Source organism: Biomphalaria glabrata, chromosome 2 (genome assembly GCF_947242115.1).
Source record: "Biomphalaria glabrata chromosome 2, xgBioGlab47.1, whole genome shotgun sequence".
Classification (NCBI taxonomy): domain Eukaryota; kingdom Metazoa; phylum Mollusca; class Gastropoda; family Planorbidae; genus Biomphalaria; species Biomphalaria glabrata.
This window is the reverse complement of record NC_074712.1, coordinates 37675814-37694580: the sequence shown is the minus strand read 5'-3', so window position 1 is coordinate 37694580 and position 18767 is coordinate 37675814. Positions and strand designations below refer to the sequence as shown.

At 30.6% G+C, this 18767-nt stretch overlaps 2 protein-coding genes across 7 annotated transcripts; both read right to left on the bottom strand.

Annotated features, from left to right (window-relative positions):
* Positions 1-6: 6 nt before the first annotated feature.
* On the bottom strand, positions 7-8395 carry LOC106065816 (uncharacterized). Of its 5 annotated transcripts, none has more exons than XM_056020350.1 (12): positions 8267-8395; positions 6742-6835; positions 6440-6636; positions 5011-5310; positions 4300-4732; positions 3966-4085; positions 3654-3876; positions 3057-3216; positions 2843-2922; positions 2459-2642; positions 2167-2336; positions 7-1867 (listed from the first exon to the last, which is right to left on the bottom strand). In XM_056020350.1, exons 2-12 carry the CDS (start codon positions 6756-6758, stop codon positions 113-115), a joined length of 3639 nt encoding a protein of 1212 aa, XP_055876325.1. In that variant the 5' UTR covers positions 6759-6835; positions 8267-8395; the 3' UTR covers positions 7-112. The 5 variants fall into 5 exon arrangements, with proteins under 5 accessions (XP_055876325.1, XP_013080279.2, XP_013080565.2 ...); XM_013224825.2 differs by having other exon boundaries at positions 8189-8372; XM_013225111.2 differs by lacking the exon at positions 8267-8395 and adding an exon at positions 8080-8122.
* A 2041-nt stretch (positions 8396-10436) lies between these two features.
* LOC106066369 (enkurin domain-containing protein 1-like) lies at positions 10437-18611 on the bottom strand. Of its 2 annotated transcripts, XM_056020365.1 has the most exons (8): positions 18462-18599; positions 17957-18037; positions 17110-17179; positions 16771-16931; positions 13644-13787; positions 13372-13532; positions 13102-13238; positions 10437-12734 (listed from the first exon to the last, which is right to left on the bottom strand). In XM_056020365.1, exons 3-8 carry the CDS (start codon positions 17123-17125, stop codon positions 12574-12576), a joined length of 780 nt encoding a protein of 259 aa, XP_055876340.1. In that variant the 5' UTR covers positions 17126-17179; positions 17957-18037; positions 18462-18599; the 3' UTR covers positions 10437-12573. The 2 variants fall into 2 exon arrangements, with proteins under 2 accessions (XP_055876340.1, XP_013080847.2); XM_013225393.2 differs by lacking the exon at positions 17957-18037 and having other exon boundaries at positions 18462-18611.
* Between the last annotated feature and the right edge of the window lie 156 nt (positions 18612-18767).

The window sequence follows — 18767 nt, the reverse complement described above, 5'->3', positions numbered from 1 at the left end:
TTTTCAAGTTTGTTTTTTTATTAGCTTTGATTTTTTTTTTTTATTAAAAAAACAAATTTGGTTCACCAGAGACACTTTAACATTTACTATAATATGAATCTGACTTATAATGTTACACACAATCTAAAGCACACGGATCATTATCATTGTCATATTCATCAGATATCATCCAGTCTTCTAGCAGTGTCAGGTAGCTACTCAGAAATGACAATGTATCTTTCCTAGATCTCTCAAGAAAAAGAGCAGAAAATAAATGTTTTAAAATACTTAGGAAACATTTGAATAGTTGTTCAAAATTGTGATTAGCCAAGCCCAGACTGTCAATACTTTCTTTCAACTCTTCTCTAGTTTGATTATCAGTTACTAGCAAAGCTTCATTCAAATCCGTCAGTTGATGTGATGGGAAAACTTCAAGTGTTTCAATCATTTTTGCTTTATCTATATCTTCACAACTGACTGAAATGTTAGAACAAATCCTCTGAATAATGGCACTATCAGAAACATTATTAGTTCTGGCAATCAAAGAATTCTCACTATGATTCATTTCAGTGTCATTAGAAGCTTGCAATCTTTTAGTTTTGATGTAACTATCTAACAATGATTGAAGTGAAGAATTTTCATGAATGAAACCATTTTGACAAGATTTCATTAAGTCTGAGAACGTATGTAAAACATATTTGTTACTATCAACTTGAGGAAGGTTAATGAGAGATTTTCTCTTCATCAAAATAAATGTAATAATGTTTGTGCGCTCTGTGGACAGTACATGGACACATTGCCAGGTGGTGAACATTTCTTTTAGGATGGGACAAAGATTGACATGCTCTTTTGTTGTCAATACCAGAAGGGCAGAAATCTGTTGCATAATAAGCTGAGTGAACTCATGCTCTAGCTCTGACTGGGCTACTCTGAAACTTTTGTCCAACAGAACCTCCACATCATGGATCACCATAGATGAATTTCTAACATATTCATCTGTGCTTCTTGATGCTTCCTGGTTCAACCTGGATGGGTTCACAACCTTAAAGATTTCTCTGAAAACCAACCAAAATATCAACTTAGTAGCTTTAGGATTGTTCTCTTCTTGGGAGATCAAAACTGATATACATTTCTGTGATGGGAACAGTGCAGTACTTAATTCATAAGGGGGAAGATTTTTGGTAGAATCTAAATAGCTGTTGTCATTATCAGTTCTGGCTGTAATACTTATTTCATCTATTAATTTGAGAGCATCTTTGGCCAGAAATTCAAAAAGAAAATTCAAAACCTCTTCAGAGATGTCAAAATCTTCACCTATGTCAAACTTAGCTTTCTTATGGAGAGGTTCTTCAACTATTTCTTTGTTATTAATTTGATCACAAGATAGTGCCAATGAAAGTCCTTGTGCCTCCATAACTTTGCAACAGACTGTATGAAATAAATTATTCACCTCTGAGCAACTATTTGATGATCTGTGAGACTGAATTTTACTGCTGCAGCCTATATGATTTACCAGCATAGTAATGTCTGAACTCTTCATGAAAGCCAATAGAGACTCTATGGTTGAGACCGCCATCCTATAGCTACTTACATCCTGAGAGCAGACCTTACTGAGCAGCAGGTCCCCCCAACCTTGAGTTAATAAATCCATCACAGAGTCTAGTGCAGCTTTCAAATCTGTATCTTTCTGGATGCTGGTGAACAACACATGAATGTATCCTAATACTTCCGAAGATAAAAGGTGATTAGTTTGTTGCAAACTAACTTCAGCATATCTTACTAGCATGTTGCTGGGGTAGAGTTTTGAGAGAATGTTAAAGGCCACAGGATGTAGGCCTGCAAGTTCAGGCTGAAGGAGAATTTTTTTAATCTTACAGATGATCTCATCCTGCACACAAAGTAAAAAGAAAACATTAAAACTGCAGTTTATGTTGTCTTGAAAAAAGCAGAAAATAATTCACTCTAAAGATCACAGAAATAGAAGTTTTATATACCACAGTCATGATGAACTAAAATAAAGACTTTTTTTTGGAACAAAAGACTTAGAAGATTGAAGTTAGCTACTCTGATCCAGTTATGACACTAAAGTAATTTTTTTTGAGAATTGATGCCTTGCCCTTTTCTTTTTCCTAATTAAATGTTTAATTTTTGTTAACATTTTTTACTTTGTTATTCTTCATTACCAACCTTTGAGCAATTAGTTGAGGATAAAAAATGTCCTAAATAATCAGCCTTTAGTATTTTCAACAAAACTTCAAGGACTTGGTAAGCCACAGACTCTGTTTTATCTTCTAATGACTTCCAGGCAGACATTAGTGATGTTGTCATCTCTGTACACTCTAAGTTATTAGCTCTTACTGTAATATAAAAATAGATGCATACCATATAACTGAAATATGATCATATAATATACTTAACAAGTATTTAAACTAAGATCCCAGGACAGTACATTATCTTTTTTAAATTACCAATGACATACTAATCAAATACAAATCTCCACATGTTTTGACTGCTGTCTCTCTAACAATAGGATCCATAGAAACCATTTTTAACTGAAGACACTTGATGACATCATTTAAAATCTCTAAAGACAGATCTTCTATTGCATTCTGACAGAGGCTGGTCACAGTGGTAACATAGAAATCCATTACAGCAGCAAATTGCTGAAAACAAAAATAATGCTGTATTCAATATTTAATGTCATTTCCACAAAGAATTGAAAAAATTTTTACAAATTAATTACTGAAGCTAACATTCAAAATGGCACAATTATTTATTTTTTTTAATGTAACTATCTTTGATTAAATCCTCTTATCAGGGAATCTGCTAAGAATTATTGAAAATTAGGATTCTCCAAGTTTACCCAAAATGAAATGCCAATAAAGTTGATAACTGCTCTTGTATAAACTTGAATGTTTTGAAATACGTATATTCTGCGAGGATCTAATAGATGTAACAAAAAAAAAATTTTCAATTAATTATTATGGTTGGAATTTTTTTATAATAAATTAATTAAAACTGAAGCAAAAACATCATTTTCACTCTTCTGATATTTCCATAAGTAAATGTTGACTTACTTGGACATTTGTTGTAGAGGATGCACTGGATAGAGATAAACTGTAGTGACATATCGCTGCTAACAATGTTGTTATTCAACAATGGAAGAGCTTGAGCTGGACACTGTAGAGTCTTCAGTGAGAGATACTGGAGGAGAGGAAGGTATTCTTCCAAGCCTAGCTAAGAGAGGAATGCAAAATTAAACTTTTATGAGCATGAGTTCTCAAAACGATGGATTTTATAGATGGATTATATATATATAAAGCTTTTAGAATGTTTACATCTCAATAAAAACCAAATACTGTAATTATCTTCAACTCTGAAGGAACATCCGAAACATGTAAAACATTTTACAAACAAACATTTTACTGTATAAAGCAGGTTATTTTTTTACTATCTTTTACAGAATTTGCAACATATTTTTGCGTCTGATTTCCACTTTTGCCAATTAATGACAAAAAATAAGTGGAAAGAAGGAATTCAGGTGCTAAAAGATTTTCATTCTTTTTTTTTTGTTGTTGTTGTTGTTCATATATTTTTTTATAAATTTCTTATGTAGATTACATTGTTAATAATTAGTGTGCATTGTGAAGTTCAAACAGAAAAAAAAAACTTACTAGTTTAATCTGATGCACATTCTCTGTTATCTTGAATAAGTTATTTATACTTTCTTTAATTAGTCCTGAGGGCTTAGATTTCTTCTCTGATACAATGTACTTTTCTATTAGCTCTACAAAAGATGGACAGAATTTGACAACTTCTTCAGGTTTCACACCCAAAACAACAAGCAAGGGTAAAATTGATAGCTCAAGATAGAGACTGCCATCATTTTCACAACTACTGGAGAGAAAAACAAAAATAAATGTTTCTTATGATATAACTTTTTCTTAGATCTTAAAACATTAAACATTATTCATTATTGCACTTACTGAAACAGTAACTGCCCAGCTATATAAACTACATCACAGCTAGTCATGTAATGGTTGATCACGCTCATTTCGTGCAAACAAGTTCTCAGCTTTCGTAGCTTCTGTTCCTTACAGCTATCACTATTATACAAAAAATAGAAAATATTTATAACTTGTGTGTGTATATCACTATTAATAAATTCAAGTAAAAAATATGAAATTTGTATCATCAAATTAAAAATAAACAAAAACAAAAAATATTTTGAATCCCAGTTAGTTTGTAAAGTTAGAAATTGAGATGAAAAACATAGACCTACTATTATGAAAACAAAATTGACTTGAAATGACTTATTACCTGTAGCCTGCAAGTTTGAGAAGCAGAAGAATGGTATCTCTGCACATATCTGTTGTTTCAATGATAGTTTCATGTGGTATTTTTTGCATTAGACCAACAAGTGAATCAAAAAATAAAGTTGATGCAAAGTTTTTGCACCAGTTCTCACTGACTTGTGCGCATCGACTCAGTAACTGGCAATAATTAGCGATAATGCTGGATGGGCAGAGATCATCACTAGAGAACTCTATCATTCTATGAATGGCAGCATGAAATGTCTCAACAAGCTGAGTGATAACGTCTTTGAGCTTGGCCTTATCCTCAACAGAAAGTATTTCATCAGGAGAATGTTGAAAAGTCAAATAAACCAAATCCACAAAGTAATCAGCAGCTGACTTTCGAGTGTAATTGTAAGAACTTGTTAAAGCATGTGCAAAGGCCTGATCAACATCAACTGTAACAAAGTAAATGAACTTTCATTTGAAGAGATATATGCAATCTGTCTAGATCTTGCTATCAATGGTCAACCAATAGATATCTATTTCTTAATGCCTTAAATGCTGTTACAACTAATCCATAAAATAAGGTTTTGACTTCTAAACAATTTACATGACTATAAATGATACAAAAGAAAACCATTATGAAAATACTTCATGAATAATCTATTTCATTGTAAATAATTGGAAAGGTATGCCAATATTATATAAATATCTGGCTGCTTGTTTTACTTACAATTAACATGCTTTAAGTGAAGCATCACTTTTTCTTTGATAAACTTTCTATACAAAGTAAATGTCACGTCTACTCTGTGTCCTTTATTTATCATCCAGTACTGAAGAGGGCTTCTAATGATTTTAAATGCAACCTCTTCTAGTTCTCCTGATTGACATGTTGCTGACATGAGTAAATCTGCAGCCATGAAGGATACACAATTCATGACAAAATCTGGGTAGTATATTAAGTTGTCATCCTCAAAGAAACTATTTAAAAAATGTGTGAAGTCTAAACTTTGCAAAAGATCTTTATTTTGAGCTGAGGAAGAAAAAGATATATTTATATATATATTTAAAAGACAATTGTATCACTTAAGCTTGACTATACAATGAAAGGACTAATTTCAATAAGACCATAGTATTAGAGTGGAATGTAAAAGTATTTTTTTACAAAGCTTATATCAACTCTGTCTGTGTGGTAAAAAGTGTGTACCCACACCCATTATCGGATCAAGTTGAAACTTTACACAATTACTCATTGGCATAGACAAGGCATGCAACAATAAGAAAAAAAAGTAACCAACCAGTCAATTAATGACTGGTAATTTATTTATTTTTTTTTTTTTACGGGAAATTAATCCATCAGTATTTGCAGATATGGCTAAATTTCTTGGGTTTAGTCCTCTAAAATAATTGTTGACATTATTTTTCCCTGACGCATTCTCCAATCAGATTGATACTTTAAACAATTATTTATTGTACATAATAAAACATGAATCAATCAATCAATAAAAAATAAATCTGAATTAGTCAATTAATTATTGTTAATTAATTATTTCATGATATAGAATATGGGAAACAACTTGTACATTAGTGATATAGTTTTAAGGGCAGGGTTCTTCCCCTTTAGATAAGCTTTTTTTTTTTTATATAATTTGCTTGTTTACATTTTTTAAGTGTTTGATGAAATATGCACTAATATATTTGTGACTGTAGACTGGTAAAATGTAATTGACTTTTTTATTGACTATAGCAATCAGGCTACACAAACAGAAGTTCAATATTTATTTTATCAGATTAAATGCTAAATTATGTAATCTTAGTGTTTTAGAGGTCACATACTCTTTCTGAATCCTACTTTTCTTCCTCACAAAAATATTTTATCTAAGCTGACATATAAACAAAATACATAGCAGTGTATATTACAACAACCTTCCTTTCAACAAGAATGAAGAATACATATAAACAAAGATTATTCTCATTATTATTATTACTATCACTAAAACTAAATCATTTGAGTCGTTTAAAGTGTTATATATCTAGTTATTTACTATTATACTAATAAAATAACACTTTGTAAAACTGAATTAATAGAACATATTCTGATACATTCAAAGGCAGGTATTTAAGCAAATTTATGTCATTTATGATTCACAGCTGTAACCTACCAATATTATTTCCTTGAAACAACTCCAGCAATTTCTCCATAGCCCAACCTTCATGGTTGGGTGCCTTTTTCCATAATAAAGAAATTTTTTTAAATATTGCTGCTAAATGGTTTGTAAAAAATGTGGATGCATCTTCTTTAAAATCTGTGTTTGAATATGCTAGTAAAGACGTAACAGTGTCCATCGTTGTCTTCCTCCTGTGAAATGAAATGCATATTTATGATAAAAACTAAAATTTGTGGGATAAGCGTTGTAAGAATTAACTTTATTAAAATAAAAAATATAAATACTTTACTTCTCACCTCAGATAAGAACTCATTCAAAGTGAACAATGTGACAGTTTTGAACAATATATTCATCACTCATACATATAGAGATCATGATGGACAACGAAGTCTAACAAAGGAGGAAAAAAAAAAAAGAAAAAGACTAATGTCATAATGCATTTGTTAAAACATGTCAGTAAATCATAGACAATAAAACTAGTAGAACTAATATTAATCACCATATTTTCAGATGAAGTGACATTTCATATTAAAAAAATTATAAGTTCACCACTAGATATAACTTTTTTTCTGGGACTAGCTGAAAAAAGATCTAAATTAAAAAAAACTGCTCAAGAAAGAGATAGTCAAAAACTTGTTGAGTTTATGTTCTAAACCAAAAATGGAGGACTCAAATTGATAGATCATCTTCAATACTTCATCATGATCATTTCATGTGTTGGCCTTGGAATACACCTAACCACAGACACTAAACTTCTTCTAATTCTTAGTCCCAACCTCCTGCAGGACAACGGTGGATGGCAGCAGCCAGGGATGAGCTCTGGACCATCGAGATGACCGAACAACAGTCCAGCGCACAGTGGTGACTAATGCCACAATCCGCATGACCAGCCACCTATAATTATAATGATCTATTCTACAATAGAGTCTTAGACTGTGGTCTGTACTAGAGATAAATTTAAAATGAAAATCAATAGATTTATATAAGTATTATAACAGATTATACCGCCCAGTGTCTGATCCTGTTCTTTCTATGGACGGTCCTACTGCAGTTAAACCTTGCTAGAGTAGATAACACAATTAACACCCCAAGTCAGTATAGATCTAGATTCGGTATTACCATAGATTCTAGATTAATCTCTAGAGATTATGTCCAAAATTAAATTAAAAATTAAAGTTAAAAAAAGTAAAGGTTTTAAGATCTCCACAACAAGACAAGTCAGTCAAGTGACTTACCACTGCTAAACTCTACCTTATGTTTGACACTGACACTATTAACAGTCATTTCACTGTTCAGTCAACAAAGTTACAAGAGTAACAAGAAGTAAACAAGTCACTCATAATACTATAATAATACTCATATATAATAGAGTCATATATTTATTTTTAGTCACTAGTCAGTCATCTGTGACACTACCTACAGTCTACTGTCACAGTCACAGTGTCTCACTGTCTGAGTGTGCCGTCTGAGTCAATTCGAAAATTGACTAGGCGTTGTAAATTCTAGTTATAATCAACTTATATAGATCTATATGTCATTAATTATTAATATATCTAGAATGAATCTAGATGACTAGATCTAGATCTACAACATTAAGATCTAGACCTAGATCCAGATATTAATATTAAACCTACATCTATAGTAGATTCGGTAATATCTGAACACCGACTTACGGGAACTAGAAAATCTAGATCTAGGTCAAATTTTTATTTTATTTTTTTATTTGGTGAAGGTTTAACTTACTGTTTACAAAAAAACTGAAAGCAGATTCTTATTCTGCAACTAAAGGACTATAAAAATAGCTGTATTCTTTTGAATTACCACTCATAGTCAAGATTTTATTTTAAAATAAAGAGAGCCACTTCATGCTCCTATATTGAACGCAGTTTTTGGGCTTTCTCCTCACTTGGACAGGGAGCACCGTCATTGTACAGCACTATGTAATTGCTAATAAATTATACCTGTGTTACTTAAATTTTTTTTTAGATTGTATTAAGACATTAAGAGAAGTAGATTCATTTTTGCAATATGTATTTATAGTCGATTTCCTCATATACTCTCTCTGTCTCTCTCTCTCTAACTCTATATATAGAATATATATATATATAAATATAAATATCGTTTATAGTTTATTATTTATATACCTTATCTTATCTTATATAATACAGACGTTACTTCAAAAAAGAAGATGATTACGTCCTACGCGTCATGCATTTAGTCATGCATATTAACCAATGACTTAAATTCTGCCAAGTCACTGGTTTTCCTGGCTAGCTCAGGCAACCCATTCCATGCTCTAATAGCACTAGGGAAGAAGGAGTATTTGTACAAATTTGTCCTAGCATATGGGACGAGGAATGTGCCTTTATCTTTGTGTCTTTCAGAGTATTTTATTAAATTTTGTTTTTGTATTTGAAGATTATGGTTCAGTGTTTTATGTATGATTGCTACTTTACTTTTGAGCCTTCTGTCCTGAAGGCTTTCTAAATTTAGTGATTTTACTAAAGGTGTTACTCTAGTCAAATGTGAATATTCGTTTGTTATGAATCTCACTGCTCTATTTTGTGTCTGTTCCAGTTTCTTAATGTTTTCTTGAGTTGAGGGGTCCCAAACGGAGGATGCATATTCTATTATTGGCCTAACCAAGGTTAAGTAACATTTTAGTTTTATGTTCTTATTTGATTTATAGAAATTTCTTTTAATAAATCCTAATGCTTTGTTTGATTTTTTTGTAGTTTCATCAATATGTGGATTCCATGATAGTTTTTCATTTATTATAACACCTAGGTATTTTGCGTTTTTAGTCTGTGATACTGGTTTGCCATGAATAAGATAAGTGGAATTAATTTGTTTTAGTTTTTTTGTTACTCTTAACAACTGACATTTTTCTGGGTGGAAAGACATGCTCCAATTTGATTCCCATTTCTGTAATTCATCTAATTCTCTTTGTAAAATATCTGTGTCTTGTGTAATCTATGTGTAGAAACAGACAGAAATAAATCTATATAGATTATATATCTATAAATTAATTATTATAATTTAATAAACATGATATTTTCAACTAGGCTACATTAAATTGGCTACATGTATTTTCTCTCTGTCTTTCTTTTAATTCCCATCCAAGGCAGAATATAGATCTATGAGAAACTTAAAACACAAAATATAACTCATGAGGCTAGATCAACATTAGATTTAGTTCCATATCAAAAGTTAATTTAAATGACAATTTTACCTAATAATTCATACAATATATATATATATTTACATATATATTTTATATGTATGCATAATATATACAACTGCAAGTCACAGAATCACAGCTGGTGCTGGGGCTGCGTAGCCATGGGAAATACTACATTCTTCGTCCTATATGCTAGGAAAAATTTGTACAAATACTCCTTCTTCCCTAGTGCTATTAGAGCATGGAATGGGTTGCCTAAGCTATCCAGGAAAACCAGTGACTTGGCAGAATTTAAGTCATTGGTTAATATGCATGACTAAATGCATGAGGCGTAGGACATAATCATCTTCTTTTTTGAAGTAACATCTGTATTATATAAGATAAGATAATCTTTGGACTCACTACTAAATATGTATTATTTCTAAGAAAAAAAATTCTTTTGTGTATAGACTCTATGGCATATATGTCTAAATTTAGTTATATTGACTACATTATTATTAATCTTTATTATCCATAAGGAAATTAGTCTTACAATTTGTGCATTACACCAAACAAAACATTATAATTATAGAAAACCAAAATATACATTCACACCAGACTCACTCATAATTTACATGCGAAAAGTTTATATCAGATAGTTTGATTGCCATGGGAACAAAAGAGTTTTTGTGTCTGTTTGTCTTTGCTATTGGTGACTTGTATCTCTTTTGTATGGTAAAATCACAAAATCCTGACCCAAAGGGTGATTTTTTATTCCTTGAATCTTTTTTAGCTTTTTCATGAATGTTTGTCTCAAAGAGCTGCCCAATGTTGTTGTTTTTTTTTGCCAATGATTTTACCAGCAGCATTTAGGATTCTATAAAGTTAACTAAATTCATAACCATAACACAACAATCTTTATATTGAAATCCACAGCAATACTATACACAGGCTAATCATATTCTTGAAAATGTTGATAAAAAGGTTTATTATATTTTGTTAAAAACATACAATTTCATGTGTTTCATTAGGGTGGTGCAACAGTCACCTCCAATCCATGGAAATCAGATCAGTTCTCATTATAAACAAGGACTTGTTACTCAATATTTTAGAAGGCTTTCCCAGGATCTATATGATACCAATTACCATAAAAACTCTTTACATGATATTTTTGGCTTAAATATAACATATTGCTAGTACCTAGGTAAGGTACTTTGTTTTGTAAAAATATTAAGATCTATAGCATTAGAGGCAGATGAGCCTGTTAGTATGATGTGGTACAGTATGTACATAATCTACGCTTATGGCTCCAAAGCCCATGTATCACAGTATACAGGGCCCCACATACTTCTAAGGTCATCTCTGCTTTTGTGAAGATGGTGGTTGTTGAGAGGGGGTACCTGCTAGATTTCTATGCTGCCTTTAAACGTAGAGTGTAGCCAAGCAATTCATGCCATACATCCCACATTCCTATGACTTTTACAGTACAGACACTATAAGTTTTCTGCAGGCCAGTTCTCTACATTCCTCTCTGTGTTCTACTACCTTCTATTAGTCTCATCATCTATTCTTTGCTGTTGTCCTACCCATCTCTATGGCTTAGACTTTCTTTCCAATGATGATGTTCTTATAGAAATTTTTGTGTCTCAAGTTTTCCAAAGATGGACGTGTTCAAGAGAACTGACTTAAAGAAGGATGGCATAATAGAGGTGCTAATTTATCTAAATTTTAATTACACTACATATCATCAAACTATTCTTTAGAGCCATGTTTGATAAGTAATTAACATTACTTAGTTTGAAAATGGATCTGCAGCTATATAGTTTGTTTTTCAGTAAGGCCAGTATTTTTCTACTGCCAATTTTGAGTGATATTGTACAATTGTAGATGAATAACTAAGTGATCTACACTGTGGTAAATCAATGTTTAGATTTGAATTATCTGTACTGTTGCAAATGCATAATTGAGCTGAACTGTTGTAAATTATTGTTTGAATTTAAATTATGTGTACTTTTGTTAATGAATGTTTGAAATTGAATTATCTATAATATTGCAAGTGAATGTTTGAGTTATCTGCACTGTTGTAAATTAATGATTCAATTTGAATTATCTGTACTGTTGTAAATGAATGTTTAAGTGATCTGCACTGTTGCAATGAAATTTAAATCAAATTTTTAGTCATGTAGATCAGACACAATAAACTTTACTCAAATCTAGTAATGAGCTACTTTATGTGTTATGTATTTTTGTTAGTCCATATTTGTAAACTTTCTAAAGTCTAGGAATATGAATTTTGTTTTTTTCTTGCTAATAAGAAATAATTGCAGATTTACAGGTTATGCAAAATCATTAGCCCTTGGAACAGACAAAAAACAATTAACAAGTGAAAAATAGACAGTAAATTAACTACAATGTCTCACATTTTATTAAGTAACAGATATATCATCTATAATAAAATGAATGAAACATCATATCTACAAATCAAAAAGGTTCTAATGATGAAAACTAAAGAACTTTAAATATTACACATGCTTACTAGTCTTAATAGATGGCAATAACTGTTAAATATTTGTCTTAGCATTATTTTGGTCTTATGTTGAAAAAATATGTTGCATTTAAATTTCAATTCATAAAGTTCAATAGAATTCATTTATATGACCCCTAAAAATATAAATAAATGTATACGATCTAATAATCAAACGTCCCAATTTTTTTTACTGAAAAAAAAAACATTTTTTTTCCAATCTGTTGTAAGTAAATAAATATGCAGATCAATTGACAATAATATACAATTTCTATTTAATGTATACTATCATTTAAATAAATACCTATAATCATTACAGTTGATGAAATATAACTTAATCATTGGAATTTTTTTTTATTTGAACAAAAGTTAAAATACAGAGCTTTTTAAAGAAAGGACAGGAATTAATAGAAAATAATAATGGGTTCTGATGAGATAATTTTACTATGATTCAACTCTAACAAATACTTTTGGGCGTGAGAATATTTTAATGGCCTCCTCAACTTCTGTTAACTGTTTCTCCAATGACTGTCTTTGTTGTTTCACTCTTATGGTGTCTGCACCAATTGGTAATTTTTGAATTTGTGTGACCACATCTTTTTGCTCTGAAAAAAGTAAAATGCTTTTGTTTATATATATTACAAGTAATGAAACATTTTCTATTCTGACATGGAGACCAAATATCTTCTCTGGTTAAAATTTTCATATTTAAAAAAATTGAAACAATGAAACAACATTCTTGTCTCATCAGCAGTAATAATAACATAAGAGATATAACATTTGAAGTATGACATCAAAACAAGACACTTTACGCCCTAACCCAAGTTTATTCAAAACAAGCATAAAAGCAACTCAAAATTAAAAGTTCTCCAGTTGGCTTGCCAGCATCATGAATCCAAGTTAGGATGTAACAAACAAACAAATAATAAAAATGTCAATATATCAATTACATAATCTATTTATAGCACTAACTTGCTAATAAAAGTTCCAATGTCTCTTTTCTTTCATTTTCAGGAAGCTGGCGATGACCAGGTGGCATTGAAGGATCAGGTGTGTTAGCAATACGTTGGTCTTCTTCGTGGCGCCATTCCTGTTTGCGTTTTTGAAGACTAACAACAACAAAAAGTTTTCAATAAATAATTATATAGATTTTTTTTTCATTTAATACTATCTTTCTTATATTAAATAGATTTATATTTTAACAAATTTCAAAAAAAAAAAAAAAAAAAAAAAAACACTTACTAGGAAGGTACTTCACCAAAATGGTAATTATTTAAGAGATCTTCTTGACGTTTTTTAGAGTCATCTAAAGCTGTCAATGAATGAGGTCTGTTTAGAGATGCTTTCTTAGCATTTATTCCATTGACTTTGATAAAGTCCCAGTTGTGTCGAATTAAAGTTACCTTAAAAATAATTCAATTTTCATAAAATCTAACTTATTAAACTTTCTTCAAACCTGTTGCATAAAAAAAAAAAAAAATTATTTACATTTATAGTAAGCCTATTGAACTCACATTTTGGGCTGTGGATGCTGGAGGAACACTAGTCTTATTTGTAATGTCCGGAGTGACAGGTCGAGACTCTAACTTCACTGGTGGCCCTGCTCGTGAATGTGCTCTAAGAAAATTAGCAGAACTTGGTCTTGAAGATACTGGTTTCTTTTTCATAAAAAAGTGATAAAATGAAACAGAAAACGTTTTGTCAAAGAAATGAAGAGAAAATTTCTGTGTTGAAGATATTAATGGTCTTAATTATTAAAAAAAAAAATAAAAAAAAAACAGGTTAAGACCAAAGGAAGCTACCACACTGAGTATCTCATTTAAAATTCTGAATTTATTCTTTTGTCTGTTTGTTGTTGTTGTTTTTTTTATATACCCTGTGATCCTCCAGCTCTAAATGGTTTCTGACTATTGTTGAGAAACATTGAGTTGGTTGATCCTAAACTGGCAACATAACAATTGGATAGAGTTCCCCAAATGCAAATAACTATTTCTAAATCAGAACAAAATAATGAAGGTACATAAAAATTTTAGCTACAAGACTTCTTATCTTATATAATACAGACGTTACTTCAAAAAAGAAGATGATTACGTCCTAAGCGTTATGCATTTAGTCATGCATATTAACCAATGACTTAAATTCTGCCAAGTCATTGGTTTTCCTGGCTAGCTCAGGCAACCCATTCCATGCTCTAATAGCACTAGGGAAGAAGGAGTATTTGTACAAATCTGTCCTAGCATACGGGACGAGGAATGTGCCTTTATCTTTGTGTCTTTCAGAGTATTTTATTAAATTTTGTATTGAAGATTATGGTTCAGTGTTTTATGTATGATTACTACTTTACTTTTGAGCCTTCTGTCCTGAAGGCTTTCTAAATTTAGTGATTTTACTAAAGGTGTTACTCTAGTCAAATGTGAATATTCGTTTGTTATGAATCTCACTGCTCTATTTTGTGTCTGTTCCAGTTTCTTAATGTTTTCTTGAGTTGAGGGGTCCCAAACAGAGGCTGCATATTCTATTATTGGTCTAACCAAGGTTAAATAACATTTTAGTTTTATGTTCTTATTTGATTTATAGAAATTTCTTTTAATGAATCCTAATGCTTTGTTTGATTTTTTTTGTAGTTTCATCAATATGTGGATTCCATGACAGTTTTTCATTTATTATAACACCTAGGTACTTTGCGTTTTTAGTCTGTGTTACTGGTTTGCCATGAATAAGATAAGTGGAATTAATTTGTTTTAGTTTTTTTGTTACTCTTAACAACTGACATTTTTCTGGGTGGAAAGACATGCTCCTATTTGATTTCCATTTCTGTAATTCATCTAATTCTCTTTGTAAAATTTCTGTATCTGTGTTGTTTTTATTGTTCTATATATTATGCAATCGTCTGCAAATAATCTGACTTTTGTTCCTGAAGTAATGCAATTTGGTAAATCATTTATGTAAATTAAAAATAGTAGTGGACCCAAGACTGTTCCTTGAGGTACACCTGAGTTTACTGTTATCTGTGTTGATTTAGAGCCATTTATAATTACAGTTTGTTCTCTCCCTATCAGAAAATCTTTAATCCACTGATGCAGTGGACCATTAATGCCGAAATATTTTAATTTTTTAAGCAAACTATGGTGGTGAACTTTGTCAAAAGCCTTAGAAAAATCTAGTAAGATAGCATCTATTTGTTCACTATTATCTAAACCTTTTGAAAAATCATCAATTAGTCCTATTAGTTGTGTTTCACATGATCTATATTTCCTAAAGCCATGTTGGTATGGTGTGAGGACATTATGTTTGTCTAAGTGGTTTATGATGTTGCTACATATTATGTGTTCTAGGATTTTACATGTGATGCTGGTAAGTGATACTGGTCTGTAGTTTCCTGGGTCAGATTTTTCTCCTTTTTTAAATAGTGGGGTGACATTAGCTTTTTTCCAGTCCTTTGGTACTCTGCCCTGGTTAAGTGAAGCCTGAAAGAGTATTTTGAACACTGGGGCTAGCTCATTGCTTAGTTCTTTGAGTAATCTAGCTGGAATACCATCAGGTCCAGATGCTTTATTTGGTTTGGTGTTGGCTAATAGTTTTTGAATTCCATTTTCTTGTACTACTATATCTTCTATGTTGTCTACTTAGTTCAAATTCAGTAATATGTCTTTATCTCCTGGGGCTGAGAATGCTAATGCAAAGTATTTGTTTAGGATGTTTGCTTTAGTTTCATTATCATTATGTATTATGTTATGTTCATCTTTTAATGGTGCTATGCCTGACTGTTTAGATAAGCTCAGTCATTAGTCCAAAAATAGAGGGATCAGCCCCAGATTAGAACATTATAATATAGTTTCACTACATGGGGTTCAGTTACCCCCCAAAAAAATATATACGCATAGTACAAATTACAAATAATAATTTAATTTATAGGCCTATAGTGCTGTTAACAAACATAATTTAATGCTATGATAGCATAACAGACATAAACATGAGAGTTAAAATGATAAACTAATCTAAAAAAAATCAGATAGGTGTTAATAATTTTCACTGTAAAAATCCTGTAAAAGGTAACTTTTGAGGGAGAAATGAGGCACAACTAGAAGCGCTGAGTGCAGGGCTATCTTATGGACATAAGGAGTGATCATTTCAGTAAGGTATGGGGCATTTCTTTAATGTAGGTACACTGATCACAAAGTGTGACCAACTTGTAGATTCTTGCATTTAGGAAGCCAATGGAGTGTACATAAGAGAGCTGTAGCAGAATCTTGTTTTTCACTGGACTATTCACGCAGCATTGTGATGAAAACCACACCATAAGAGCAATGGTTAATTTGTAGATTAATAAGCACACTCAATGGCAGCAACTTGTAAATCAAAATTGATATGATTTGCAAGTTGATCATTTAGAAATCAAACAAGGCTTTATCTTTTTATCTGAGAAGAATTTTGTTGTGTCTGGTCTAGTGCCAAAGTCTAATATTGTTTTTTGAATACCCCACAATATCATCACTACCATAAACATGTCGTCTATTTGAATTTTTTTTTTTTAAAGTCAAGATTTTCCAGTAACCCCCAGTAATTGTCAATTCATTTCAATGAAATATATATATATTTTTAAATGCTACAAATAAGCTAAAAATGTAATTTTTTTTTTACCTCAATGTCTTGTTTTATTTTTGATTCAACACATGAATATTTTTCTGATTTCCACAAAACCTTTACAGGTTCTTGTTTCTCTTCTTGCCTTTTTTTACAGTTTCGCTGGATTTCTCTTAATCGCCTCACATTCTCATTCAGTTGATTTTTTGTTTTAAAATCTTGAATCAAAGTATTGAAAATAAATTAATGGCCTAATTAAAACAGCCAATCTACAACTGAAATTTTTTAAATGTTTCACAATAATATTAATTCCTACAATTGAAACAATTTTTGTGTTTCACAATAATATTAATTCAAAAGTTTTTACAAGTTAAATAATTGGCTTGAAATGCTTACCAAAATTACTCCTCATTTTCAACAAAATTGAAATTTCATCAACTTTTTGACAATATAAATGGTAGCAATTCTAAAAATAAAAAAGGAAAATTCAGAATGTAACCATAAACTTCAGGTTACATACAAAAATGCATAATAGCTCATTGCTCCCACTCTTTCTTTTATTACTTTAATCTTTTTTTTTCTCTTGTTTTTTTTATATTCTGAATCAAATTTTAAACTGTATTTATGTCGTTTGCAAGGATTTACATAAGAAGCTTTTAATTTTATAAATCATGCCACCGAAGCGACTTTGAACTGTTTTAAGAATTGTAAAAATTAATAACAGATGTAGGTTTGTGTAAAACGGCTGGTAAATTCAATGTTTGACCTTTGCTGTTTTCTGTATTTTGCTGTAAGTAAAGAAATATTGTAAGACACTCACAAACCATAATCTTCTTTAAATGATGTCGAACAGAGATTATGTGGGTCTATTCTGAACTTTATCTTTGAGTGTTTTAAAGTTTTTCAAATCTTTATTTTTGCCAGGGTGGCGTTGTCTCAGATGATCCTCCAGCGTAACTGGTTTCATATTGTCATATAAAAGTCACTTAGGCAACCAATTAATTGAAAAGGAAGGAATGAATCCCAATTTTTAAATAACACTGTACAGTCAACATTTTTTTTTTCTAAAAATTAGTGACATGTAGAAAAAATTAAGCTAAATAAGTATTGGAATTGAATACAATAATTTTTCATTTGAATAGCAGGATAAATATTTAAAAGATTAATGAAGGTTACAGGTACAAATCATATATTAGTGTATGAAATAATTACATTTAATGGAATGTGAAAATTAAGTAACTACCTGCTTAAATAAAATCTATTATTGTAGACCCAGATTTTATTTTTTCACTTTCGTAGACCCCTTGGAAGTCTTCATAGACCCCTGGAGGATAATATAGACCACTTTGGGAATCAATGTTATTTATATTTAATTTATGCTAGATCTAGGATTTATAAAAAGAAATTATAATTATGTAATAATTAAATTAATGATTGGGATAAATCACTACATAAACATTTTAAAGTAAAGATTACCACCTTTAGCTTAGTTAATGCTAAAATTATACATCTATTTTAATTAAACATTTTGTATGTTTTTTGAAGATTATCATTACGGTACCCGTCCGGGGAATAATAATTCATTATTAGATCTAGACTACACCGCGCCCCTCACGGGCTTTATTTATTTTAAACTTTATAAGTAAATCTCCTCCACAGAAGGATGATCATCGACATCGATTCATGATCGAATCATAATGAGAAATGAAAGTCACACAACTAGACAGCCATAACATATTATTAGAAACCTGATTTTGCGTATCTGGTCCCGTCCACTGATATTATAAAATGAAAAATACTACAAATTCAACTCATTGGTAATGCCTTGCCAACAGTAAACAGTTTACTGCGCCATGTTGTTCTTATCACGTGACATATATGAAAAATCTGAAGGTGTCCAAGCCAAAAACAAATATTAATCTTTTTTTTTTTTTTTTTTTTTTTTTTTTTTTAAATTCTATTTTGCAACAGTTTGCTTATATATTTTGATCTATATTGATATGGGAATCAATTTTAAAAATAAATGAAAACGATGAAATCGTGCATACATTTTA

Coding starts and splice junctions, on each gene's coding strand:
- LOC106066369 (XM_013225393.2), bottom strand. Junction 13,533..13,643: donor CAGCATCCACAGCCCAAAAT/GTGAGTTCAATA, acceptor ATTATTTTTAAG/GTAACTTTAATTCGACACAA. Junction 12,735..13,101: donor ATTGGAACTTTTATTAGCAA/GTTAGTGCTATA, acceptor TACTTTTTTCAG/AGCAAAAAGATGTGGTCACA.
- LOC106065816 (XM_056020350.1), bottom strand. Junction 2,643..2,842: donor TTATTGGCATTTCATTTTGG/GTAAACTTGGAG, acceptor TTTTGTTTTCAG/CAATTTGCTGCTGTAATGGA. Junction 2,337..2,458: donor TGGAGATTTGTATTTGATTA/GTATGTCATTGG, acceptor TTTATATTACAG/TAAGAGCTAATAACTTAGAG.